The 13,180-nt window shown below is 34.6% G+C and overlaps 1 protein-coding gene across 2 annotated transcripts; it reads left to right on the top strand.

Moving 5' to 3' along the window:
* The first annotated feature begins 348 nt into the window (after window positions 1-348).
* Window positions 349-11,776, top strand: LOC141712898 (putative DEAD-box ATP-dependent RNA helicase 29). Of its 2 annotated transcripts, none has more exons than XM_074516019.1 (11): window positions 349-836; window positions 1,414-2,575; window positions 2,673-2,730; window positions 3,017-3,109; window positions 3,672-3,741; window positions 8,010-8,131; window positions 8,336-8,388; window positions 9,824-9,905; window positions 9,994-10,050; window positions 11,031-11,169; window positions 11,393-11,776. In XM_074516019.1, the coding sequence occupies exons 1-11, from the start codon at window positions 458-460 to the stop codon at window positions 11,611-11,613; spliced, it is 2,436 nt and encodes an 811-aa protein (XP_074372120.1). In that variant the 5' UTR covers window positions 349-457; the 3' UTR covers window positions 11,614-11,776. The 2 variants fall into 2 exon arrangements, with proteins under 2 accessions (XP_074372120.1, XP_074372121.1); XM_074516020.1 differs by having other exon boundaries at window positions 350-836; window positions 8,058-8,131.
* Window positions 11,777-13,180: the final 1,404 nt, after the last annotated feature.

Here is a 13,180-nt window from a genome sequence, read left to right as displayed (position 1 = left end):
GAACCTATTTACCCGGTCAGTTTATGAAATTATCTATTGCAAAAGCTAATTATTATAAATAGCTCCTATAATATAATGAAAGATATATTCGGCTATACTTACTCAGAAATACTTACTCTGAACCAAATATAATTAATAAAATAATAAAATAATAAATATTTAAAAGAGCCGTGTATTTCCCATTTTGGGTTAAGAAGCCCAAGTCTTAGTTTATCACATACAAACGAGAGGCCAGACAATTGAAAAAGAAAGCCCTAAATATATTCATGAACGCAGTGAATTGGGTTAAGTAGCCCACCAAAACAAAAACAAGGCCCGTACATAATCATCATCCTTCGATGGGTTTAACAAATTAAACAAAACCCTGGACCCCCTTCCCAGACCTAACCGTCTCCGTCTCCTCCTCTAAGCTATACACACAAATCTATCTCTCTCTATCTATACCTCCAATTCATCAATGTCTAACGAAGCTCCACTCTTCGTAAGCTCCGTTACGGAGCTCAAACGAAAGGAGAAACAACAAAAGAAAGCTAAATCAGGAGGATTCGAGTCCCTAGGATTGAGTTTAAATGTATTTAGAGGCGTTAAACGTAAGGGATACAAGGTTCCGACGCCAATTCAGCGCAAAACGATGCCGCTTATACTCTCCGGATCTGATGTTGTGGCTATGGCTCGTACTGGTTCTGGTAAAACGGCCGCGTTTTTGGTTCCCATGTTCGAGAAGTTACGGAATCATTTGGATGAGAGTGGCGGTATTCGGGCTTTGATTTTGTCGCCGACACGTGATTTGGCGCTTCAGACTCTTAAGTTTGCTCGGGAATTGGGGAGATATACTGGTACTCTAATTATTTTTATTGTATTGCCGAGTTTCCTGTTTTAAGTTTTCTAAAATGTATGTAGGGGAGGTAAATTTATATTAGTGTCTAAACTGTTGTGTTTAGGGTTTCAAAATTGGATTTCTGTGTAGATATGATATTAGGATGATAATTAGAGAGGCTTTGTGAAATGAGCTTACAAAATGGAACGACAGAGAATTAAACAAGTTCACAATGAAAATGGTATATCGAAAGAGAAAGTAAACAACTGAGCAAAAAGGCGGTAAATCTCTTGAACCTAAGATATGCAGATTATTCTATTAGTTGATGGCTTGGCGCTCATTATTGGTCTTATGCTCGATTTATGCTCATTTATGTTAAATGTCCCTCTTAGGTTGTGTGTTAAAACAGATACCTTGTTCAACTAGTGCATCTGACATCCATCCCTATGAACAAAGACAGCTATCTGTATTTCTACATATTTAGTAGTTCCTGCATGAAATATTAGTTTCTCTAGCATGATGCATGTATTTATTGATATGCATTTCGGAGCATAGTCATTGTATTAACTTGGTAAAGGTACCCGTATTTAATGCAGATCTTCGAATTAGTTTACTAGTAGGAGGGGATAGTATGGAAAGTCAGTTTGAAGAATTGGCACAGAACCCTGATATCATTATTGCAACCCCTGGTAGGCTCATGCACCATTTGTCGGAGGTTGAAGATATGTCGTTGCGTAGTGTGGAGTACGTGGTTTTTGATGAAGCTGACTGTATTTTTAGCATGGGATTTTCTGAGCAGCTGCATCAAATTTTGTCCCATTTAAACGACAATCGCCAAACCTTGCTCTTCAGTGCAACTTTACCAAGTGCCCTTGCAGAATTTGCTAAAGCTGGTTTACGAGATCCTCAGCTTGTGCGACTTGATTTGGAGACTAAAATTAGCCCTAACTTGAAACTTGTCTTTTTCACTTTAAGGCAGGAAGAAAAACATGCTGCATTGTTGTACTTAATTGAGCAGATGATTAGTTCTGGTGAACAGACCTTAATTTTTGTTTCCACAAAATATCATGTTGAGTTTCTCAATGTTCTTTGTGAAGAAAGGGGTATTCATCCGTCTGTTTGCTATGGTGATATGGACCAAGATGCTCGCAAGATGCATGTATCAAAATTTAGGGCAAGAAAGACTATGCTGCTGATCGTGACAGATGTTGCAGCTAGGGGAATTGACATTCCTTTGCTTGATAATGTAATTAACTGGGATTTCCCACCTAGACCTAAGCTTTTTGTCCATCGAGTAGGACGAGCTGCAAGAGCTGGTCGAATTGGTACTGCATTTTCATTTGTCACATCTGAAGACATGCCTCATGTTTTAGATCTTCATCTCTTCCTCTCAAAGCCAATCAGGGCTGCTCCAACTGAGGAGGAGGTTTCACATAATGTGAATAATCTCATGTCTAAAATTGATCAAGCAATTGCCAATGGAGAAACTGTTTATGGGCGTTTCCCTCAGACAATACTTGATCATTACGCAGATGTGGTTCGGGTGTTATTGGATTCTTCTACTGAATTACATTCGTTGGAGAGACCCTGTGCTAAAGCATTTCGTTTATATTACAAGACAAAAGCAAAGCCATCGAAGGAGTCTGTTAGAAGAGCAAAGAAGTTGCCTCGTGATGGACTTCATCCAATATTCAAAAGTTTGCTAGGTCATCGTGAGATAAATGCGCTGGCCTTTCTTGAGCAGTTGAAATTGTACAGGTATCTTATATAAGTTATTGATAGGTTTTTTTGATATTTTTTTGCTTGGTTTTACCGAGGCTTCTATTTGGTAATAGATCAATCTGTTGTATACTAGACCAAAGCAGACTATCTTGGAAGCTGAAGGTGAAGCTGCTAAATCAAAGCATGGAAAAGTAAGGTTTACATTCGTCTTCATGAATTCCGTTGGTGATTTATTCTTTTTGAATGTGCAACATGGACTTAGTATAGTTTATGGATACATATTTCATTCTAGCTGCTAATTAAATGACTGTTTTCTCATTTTATGTGTTAGTTTTAAGAGAGAAAGGGAAGTGTTGTACAACACCGACACAGATTGCTCTTATAATTGTCTATGAGCAGGAAGTCAATGCTTGTTCCTGTTGGAAATGACTTCTATACATTAGATATCTAATGCATTGTGATGTTATGTGATTGTAGGAGGATCTTAAAGCGATGAAAAGAAAAAGAGAAGTTCATGACAACATCATTAGTAAAGAACACCAGAAACGCTCCAGAGAGCGTGCAGAAAAGGTAAACTGTGATGTTATAAACATATATTTAGATATTTTGACCTTATTAGCATACAAAGAACTGTGTTGCATATATACAGATACTATGGTACTCATGTATAATCATCTTGATCATGTTTTTTAGAGAAACTAACAAAATGTCTGTACCATACGGGTAAGCACTGGAGGGAGCTACTGTGATTGGCTTGCAAATGCCGAAAATTTAGACATTTTTGTTTTATCTCTGAATCTTCCTAGGATTTAGTTTTAAAACCAGAAGTTAAGATGATCATGGTCAATAACTCGTGGCTTTCATATAGATCGTTAGTTGTGTGTAACTGAACAATCACCCCAGAGGCCATAGCTGAGTCTGATACCTCATTCATCTTGTTTTATAATTTGTACCTAGTAGAGAATGTTTATGATCAGCTAAAGTTTTTCGGGTTAGCCGATGTTAAAACACGTACACTTAAGTTGATATTTTGAGGCGTGAAATTTTCAAGCTTAAAAAACATGTCCAATGTTATATAAAGATTTCTAGATCTCTCTTACGTTAGTTGACCTACCTTTTTGTATGTGTATAGGTTGATAAAATGGCTGATGACATGGATGATGAAATAGAAAACACACTTACCGCTGGCAATGAAAAGAAAGGTTTGTCCTTAGTTACCTGTTTATTTCAAATTTTAGTCTTATGTGGTATATTCTCTTTTATATATTTCATTGGAGTTTTTACATCTAGGAGAGTAGAGTAAACTGTCAGGAACTAGGGTTTCTGGCTTTGTGTTTTTTGTGAGATTTTGAATGTTTTTGGATTTTCTGAGTTTATAAGCAAGTAAAACAATAAAACAAGGATAGATTCAGTGAAATAGAGCTAGATTAGAAGAGAAACAAGCAAGAGATTGATAGATTCAGAGATAGAAATAATCTAGAGAAAGATCAGCTTTAGAGAGAGAGAGAATAACAGAATTTCTAGAGAGAGAGAGAAGAGAGAGACTTGTGGAACAAGTTCCATTTTCATATATTCATAATGCCTAAGCTGAATTACAAGACCTCACAAGTATTTATAGGCTGACTAACAGAAATGTAACCAACATAAGAAAATGACTATCCTGCTCTTACTAACAATACTACCACTAGTACTCTATACTAAGCTATCCTGACAATCCTTCCTCCTTGGAAATTAACCATGTCCTCATGGTTGATCTTCCACTTCCCTGAACTAAGTATATCTCTGCTATGTTTCCACTGAGGACTTCTTGCAGTAGTTGTTCATATATAGAATTTCATTACTGAGTTCAGTATCTTGGAAACACTAATTCACCTCCTGGATCAAAGATATAAATGGCAATACTTCTTCTTTTTCTTGAGGCCTCTCATTAACTTGTTCCTTCCAGGTCCTCCATATCTCAATACCATATATTGGTACTTGTGGAAAAGTACAATCCAGGTTCCATCATGTTCGACAAAGTTGTGAGTAATCTCATTAACAACATCAAACCTATCACTCTCTGTTTGAAAATTCTGTCCTAGAAATCGAGCTGAATTCCCACTCTCAAAGATAGACATCTGTCTCTGCAGCAGACAAGGTTCCTCCAATGGCTGTTCTATAGCCAGAAAACTCAAACTAATATCCAGCACCTGACCTCCAGGATAAAAAATAACCATGTTACCAAGATTGCTAGATCTCAAACCAAATTTATAAAATATTCCTCTTGGAAAATATTTGACAACTTTCTTGTGAAGGAAAGCCTCACCAGTTTCTGTCTTGGTGGAAAGCAGTGAAAATACTTCTTCCAACTGGATGGGTGTCATCTCATTTTCTAAATTGTCATTGCCCTTCTCATTAATGGTTTGGTTATCCTGAACTCCTTCAATTGTCTTCCTGGAAAGCAGTGAAAATACCTCTTCCAATTGAAGAGTTTCAGTTCCCTCATGCATGCACTCAAGGTCTTCGTGCTTACCAGCCTTGAGCCTTAGATGTTCATCATGGCTTGAACTTTTATCCTCCAGAGTTTGTTGTTTACCTTTACCAGCAACTGTTCTTACACTAACATTGCTTCCTTTATCACTTTCCCTTGCCTGCTCATAGCACTTGGCATTTTTAAAAACTTGCTCTACTGTTGTTGGAGCTAGCAATTGAGGGACATTTTGCACCTGTTGAAAGTCTTTTATGTTTAAAAATTCTTTCAGCACCTCTGATCCTTCACTGCTGTAGATTTCAGATTGTAAAGGTTTAGACAAATCTGAATTATCCCCTCCTAGTGCTGTTAAGATGAACTCATGCTCAGGCCAGAACTCATGGCTCTCTCCTGGTTCTTCATCATAAACAGGTTCTTCATTATAGAAAGGTTCTTCATCCAACAATTGCTCACAATACTGTAAGGACTCAATGACTTTAGTTTCTTCAAACATGGGAAAACTCAAATTGAGGTGTTGCAATCTTCCGGGGCTCTGATTGTCACTAGACTTGCAAGCACTATCCTTCCTTCCGATCTGCCAACCAAAAGGACTTATAACTCTATCCTCAAGCTTATGAACCTTCATTTGCAGAATTTATACCATCATCTTCCTGGCTATCCCTACTATAGCTTCTAATTTCTACAATTTCTTATCGGTCCTTTCCTTGTGAGATACTATTTGTTGTTGTAACTTAAAGACGGCCTCATCAAAGGTTTTATCTCCTTTCTCTATTGTTGAATCCATCACCATTACTACTTGCACAGATTAACACCACATATATCAACCTAACTTCCCACACACAATATTACAAACAGCTGGAGTGCACAATTACTTGTGCCCAGCAGATCATCAAAATTCACCTTTGAACACAACTGATCATAAACTCTGCTTGCACAACACACCACACACTCCTTAACAATTTATAGTCTCAATTACTTCACAACAATATAACCAACACCTGGAGTGCACAACTTCTAATGCACAACAATATTACAACTTCAATCTCAGTGACACACCTTTACTTCCAGATACTAAATCAAATCAGAGTTTCTTTACTAAGGTAATTAATCAAACACTTTGAGATCAATGCTAGTTTTTACACAGAACACACTCCTTCTAGTTTCCAAATTCTCAGTCCTTCACTTCACAACACAGTACTACTACACAACCTCTTCACCAGTTATCACTCCCAACAATCAGCAATAATTCTAATCAGGATCAACTCCAAAACACAGCAGTTTCTCCAACTTAATTCACTCAAACAATTACTCAAACACCTAGCAAGCAATCACCACAACTTTAGTTACTTCACAACACAGATCCTTTAACTAACAACTACAAACTCCAGTAATCACTAAAACTCACACTGACAATTCCTCGAACACCTTCAAGGCACTGTATATTACTACTCAGAATCACTCCAACTCTTTACAACAGCAACTCAAAACCAAACACAACCACAGAGCACCAATATACCACAATAATTCACCTATAGTACTTACAGATTCAAGTACATAACCTTCTCCACACCAACAGAACAATACGAACTTCACAACAAAGTATTTACTACTAGCAACACCAAAACTGTAGCAAACTTGCTATTTTTGTACTTTTCTCCAATAAGCTCAACTAGCTTTTACTAATAACAACTAAACGGAAAGCAATCAACTAAAACAACTTCAAAAATAGCTAAGAACAGTAGAAAATCAACAGATCTGAGAGGAGAACTTAAGAACAGAGCACCTGGACTTATCTGAGAAGATCTCTGAGATTACAGATGCGATTGTTGTGTATCTAAGCTCGCACAACTCGCCTGGAGATGCACAACACAGAGGAAGCAACAATAGATCGAAAACAACAGCTCTGATACCAATTTGTCAGGAACTAGGGTTTCTGACTTTGTGTTTTTTGTGAGATTTTGAATGTTTTTGGATTTTCTGAGTTTATAAGAGATTAGAAGAGATTCAGAGAAATAGAGCTAGATTAGAAGAGAAACAAGCAAGAGATTGATAGATTCAGAGATAGAAATAATCTAGAGAAAGATCAGCTTTAGAGAGAGAGAGAATAACAGAATTTCTAGAGAGAGAGAGAAGAGAGAGACTTGTGGAACAAGTTCCATTTTCATATATTCATAATGCCTAAGCTGAATTACAAGACCTCACAAGTATTTATAGGCTGACTCTAACAGAAATGTAACCAACATAAGAAAATGACTATCCTGCCTTACTAACAATAATACCACTAGTACTCTATACTAAGCTATCCTGACATAAACTTTTACATTGCTAAAACTTTAGGAGCCACCATCTCAGAGATTATTAGATCAATGAAGGAGAAAACATGGTTTGAAATTGTCATCACCTCTAAACAAATCCCCATGAATAGTAAACATCTTTTGTGGTTCTTTCTTTTGGTGATGGGCTGTAGCTCCATATTCTGTGATAGGCTGTAGCTCCATATGCTAATTTGAATTATCAAGCTTTCAACTTCCAATCCAATGTTTCAAAAAGGAGTTTTACTGTTTCAGTGTAGTTTCCCCCCTTAAACTGTAGGTTCTTAGTACTTTGTTTATGTATTTGGTATCAGCAAATTGCGAACATGTTCTTGGAGCAGGGGTAGCCATTTATTTATTACATAGTTATGCATCAAGTAAAATTCAATTACCAAAATTTGAAAAAATAGTAGTCCATAAACAGGTCTATGTATATCCTACTGTAAGATACTAAAAATAATATTGGAATACTAGATGTTCAAGGCCTATTTTAGTTTGAATTTATGTAGAGATCAGTGATCATCATGTGGTTTATGCTTTTGGTAATACGAGTGAGTAAGTTATTGAATTATTATGTTTGCTGTTATGAGAACTATAATGACTAACTAGCATTGGTCATGTTTGTAAGTTTTTTTTGTAAAACTTGTGGCACATGTTCGTAACCTTCTTCATTTTTTAAATTCGCCAGTATGTTACTGCAAATTAATTGGAAAAACATTGTTTAATGGTTCACTAGTTTCTGGTTCTAAAAGGAAGGCAAAGAGCTTCAAGGATGAGGAGTACTTTATAAGTTCCGTGCCAACTAATCAAGTAAGATAAATTTCAGTTGAACTTAAAACAACTATTATTCTATTTTGTTGACAAGAACTTTCTAGTGCCTGTTTCAAGTTCTAAAATGTAATTTGGTTTCTCATGTATTCATGCTTGTTTCTTAGAATGATGGTTGTAAAAATTGCACCTGCTAGAGTAAGATGTTGAGTAAGCTATTAACCTCTTTGTTGGTTATCATTTTAGCATTTTGAGGCAGGACTTTCGGAAAAAGGTCACGGAGGGTTTGAATCTAATAGGTAAAGCTTTATTGCCTGTTTATTCTACTTCTTAAAAGTCATGTGAATAAACTGTGTGTTTAAAATGTTCTGTTCACAAGCATACTTCCATTGAATCTTTGTATATGACTAATTTCTTATGGTGTAGTTTTTGTATTTATATATTTTTGTTCTATAGTACTCAGACTGATCATTTTACCATTGAATATCCGTGTCCTACACCCAGGGAAACTCGGACTCAACACTTATTTTGGTGCAAAAGCATGCATATTTTTCAAAATGTTTCCGAGTCTGATACCTGGACAGATATCTATGTCAGTCACTTCTATCCGAGTCCGACTAACATAGTTTTTAATGTACTTGGTAATTGGTATTGGTATCACTAGTCATCTGCTTGTGTAAAGTCACACACTGTTATCCTTTTTTTAGAGAATATTAGTTTAATATTATGTAAATAAAATATCATTTATTATTGTTAATTGAATTTAATATAAAAATAAATGTTTAGTACTTATATGAAAGTATGTATTTATTGGTTTGTAGAATTTGTTAATGGATTTTTGTATACGGAGTTCAAATAACTAAATTTGTTTATTGAACTTCTTTATCAGTTTCTCTGGATTATTTATTCATCCAATTCTATCTTGAATTGTAGTAAAAACATGATACATAGTTGCCCTTACCCGTCAAAAATATTTGTTGCTCTTACCTGATTTTATGCGAAGTTAGATCCAGTTAAATTATAATTTTAAGTTTGAAATATATGTATTACATTTTATATGTGGTTAATGGGAGTCGAACTCTTGACATATGGTATATTATATAATAGAATATAATGAAAGATACATTGAATTTTTGTGACTGGTCAGGCGACTTGTCGACTAGTCTTCTTGAAGGTACTCAAGTGACTTGGTGTCATGATATAAGTGGTAACAATATATGGTGCAAACCCCAAAATGACTGTCCCCCGAAGCTACACTTCTGGTTTTCTGTATGCGCAACACTTGTGGGAAAATTATCTTGTAACAGTAGAGTAGGTGCTTTTGATTAGTTTTATACTTTGTTTTGTTAGAGAACTACTTTAATGTAGATCAAGTTCATTGTATGTGGCCGCTGTATCCCAACTTCCAGCACTAACTCTTTATGTAGAAGGGAGAGTAAATCAACTTCTATCATAAATAGGAGTTCAAATAGTAGGAATAATATACGAGGTTTTAATCTTAAGGGGATGGGGCCTGTAAAAAACACATTCATGTAGAGCATGTGTTCTCGTACAGAAAAAGTATTAATTGGTCAAAAGAAAATCCTATAATGGTCTTGTTCAGTTTTCTTATGGTTTATGTATTTATCTTTGCGTAAGGAGATATCATTCTTTCTCCACATTTCCTTGTTTTTTATTCGCTGAGTAAATATTTGCAACTCTTGTTGCATCTTTTGATGTTGATCCATGATATAGGTTAGACGCTGCTGTTCTGGATCTAGCTGCAGATGATAGTAGTGGGCTGCAGAAACAAAAGACTTCATATCACTGGGACAAGGTTTATAAATATATACGTTTCCTTACGATTAGTGAATTTGATCACCTAATCTGTCCCTCACTAATGCCTTGTATCTTATGGATGACAGAGAAGTAAGAAATACATCAAGCTAAACAGCGGGGACCGTGTAACAGCTAGTGGGAAGGTAACTGCTTCCTCACTTGCATTAGTCCGATGTTTTGAGTTATTAAAGAGAAAACATCCTCGATAAACTTATATGATATGTCAGCTGTAGTCTGTAGGTAGACACATCCTTGGCATAAAGGTGTAGGTTTTAATTTTCGTTAGGAAGACAGAGCCAAATGTATTAGATAGTGGTAACTGTCAGGTTTCATTTTAGAAGAAAAACCTAAATCAAGTATTCGGTGTCGCACTCGTAACATTTTTCATTATTGGTGACTTCTAGGTGTACTATACTGGAAGCTAGAGATCAATTTTTGTTAGTTGCAGTAGAACATGTGCAGAAGTGGTTTGTCAAAATAGGATTTGGACTATAGGGCCCTGCTATGTTATGTCTACTTATTTGAGTATATTTTCTTTTGGCTTCTATACGACTAGAACAAAGAATTGATGAATTCTATTAAATAATAAAGACTTGATGAATTTCTAAATTTGAAGTAAAAGAGCAGGCCTACTTAATACTGCATCTGTAAGGAACTAATGCTGTTCTGCCAATCAGTAATGAATGAATAAATTGAAGCTTCTTGTTTACCTTTTAATGGTGAGCCTTTCATGCTTTGGTGGCAATCTTGTTACAGAACATCACTCTGTGGTGCTGAAGGGCCTTAACAACAATATCTCGATATCGGTGGCCACAGTGGCCCGTGGCATTTACGTCTAAAATGTCCCTTAAACATAATCTGCGTCGATATATTATAGATATATAATTTTACATGTTATGAACTACCAACATGACATGTAATTCACAATTATCTAATTTACCAATATATGTATATAATATAATTTATCACCTGATGCAAATATTTGATATATATAGTTATATAGTTATATACATATTGCCATGTCTTGTTTAAAAGGATAGAATTTCACTTACTGATGTTAGTGACTTTATACTATATGCCAGGATAGTTCAAAATTTACATGTAAATTCCTAATGGTGTGCAGGTGAAGACCGAAAGCGGTGCAAAAGTCAAAGCTAATAAGACCGGGATATACAAGAGATGGAAAGAACGGTCACACAATACAATATCTTCCCGAGGATCAAGTCGTGACGGCAGTGCTGAGGAACCCACGAATATTGCAGGTAAGTGCCCTCAAGTTCCTCATTTTAAGTTGCATGAACTTGGATAAAACTGTTTAGCCTGACTACAGTTATTAAATCCATAGGCACACTTGGGTGCCTGGGAACATATATTTCACACCATCAGAACATTTTGTTTTGCATCCCCACCAACATTTAGGATTTGTCTCGATCATGATCAAAACAAATTACATTGGGTCCCTGAACGTATAATTTTTTTTGGTAGGTGCTCGAGGGCGAATGGATAGTAGAAGGTTCAAAGGTGGAAAACAGAGGCAATCTATCCCTAATGCCCATGTGCGTTCAGAATTGAAAAATAATGAACAGGTTAGGAAAGAAAGACAAAAGAAAGCAACCAAGCTTCAACAATTAAAGAGTAATCCCAAGAGAGGGAAAAAGTTTGGTAAAGGTGGAAAAAATGGCAAAAGAGGAGGAAAATCGAGGTAATTGGAGGGAATAGGTTGTGTCGCTCTTTGTTCCAAGGGCAACAAACTATTTATGCAGATGTAGCATATAATCAAACAAGGATGAATCGTAAGGTTTAATTTATATCAAACAAGGATGAATCATAAGGCTTAATTTATTACTCAGATTATATGTTTTTTGAGAATTGATCATCTGTTTAAAGCATCCAACTAGATTCTAATATATAAAAAATGTTAAAATATTTTCGCAAGTAGGTCCGTTTAAATTGCTCAAATGACACTAGGTATAATAATTAGCTATATTCATAGTATTATTCTTTTTATTAATTTTAAATATATAAATAAAAAAAGTTTTTGTTTTAAATGAGTTTAATTATTATGTTTTTATATTAGTGGAAATAAAATAATATATTTAATAAAAAGATATTTATTATAATATTATACTGTACCATAATACTTTTTCCATTTTGACTTGTCAATGTTTACATTAAGCGATTGACTATTAATTTACGGTTAATCTATAAGATCAAATATAGTCACGAGTCTTGTTGTATTTGTGTTTACGAGTACTTTAATACAGTGAAATTTTTATATTTAATACTAATACGAAATTAAAGATATTAACAATAAAAAACGTGTATTGGTAAACGTGTCCGACACAAATGGGAAAGGTATTTAGAGACAGAGGGAGTAACATTTTTATATTTATATTAATATTTTAAAGTAAACGTTATAAAAAAAATGAGTAATTTGTGAACATTACTTACATATAAAATAAAATATATGACTAAAACATATATAAATATATTAGAATTTTTATAAATTTAGTTAACAATAAAATAACTTTATCACACTTAATATTACATAACACTATTTTTTATAAATAAAAATACAAGCAGTACATCTATGCATATAGTAATTATGAAGATATATACATCATTTTATATTATAATATTATATATTTAAATCTTAAACATGTTATAAAAAATATAAATAATAAAATTTAGAATAAAATTTAGGTTAAATTGGAATTAATATATGCAGGAGATTACGTGGAGTATTATAGATGATGGCTGAACAATCAACAATGTGGCGTGCGTGTGTTTCGTTATCTAAATTTATACCTAACAGGTCTTCCCATTGAAGGGTTACATTTTTTACATGCTAGATAGAACAGAATCACACGTAGATATTACCTAGTGTTCTGAAACTCGGAACTCGGTTCGCCTCAGTGAAGGAATGGAGTAATGAGTACTCGGAATACTCGGGGAGTACTCAGAAGAAGTACTCGGTTAAAAACTCGGATGTAATTAAATATTAATTTTTAATTTTATTATATATATATATTATATTTTGTAAATAATATATAATTAAAGAATAAAAGAACAGGAATCTACGCATACACAACTCAAATGAAAGATTGGCATTGCAACATATATATATATATATATATATATATATATATATATATATAAAGCAGGTCAAGCATAGCTATACCATCAATCAATAAACTAATAAATCACCTGAAAGGCTGAAACTGAAAGTCTGAAACTTCAAACACAAATTAGAGTTTAGATCGAAAATTGAGA

Source organism: Apium graveolens, chromosome 3, assembly GCF_009905375.1.
Source record: "Apium graveolens cultivar Ventura chromosome 3, ASM990537v1, whole genome shotgun sequence".
In the NCBI taxonomy this organism is placed as follows: Eukaryota; Viridiplantae; Streptophyta; class Magnoliopsida; order Apiales; family Apiaceae; genus Apium; species Apium graveolens.
This window is presented reverse-complemented; position numbering and strand designations above follow the sequence as displayed.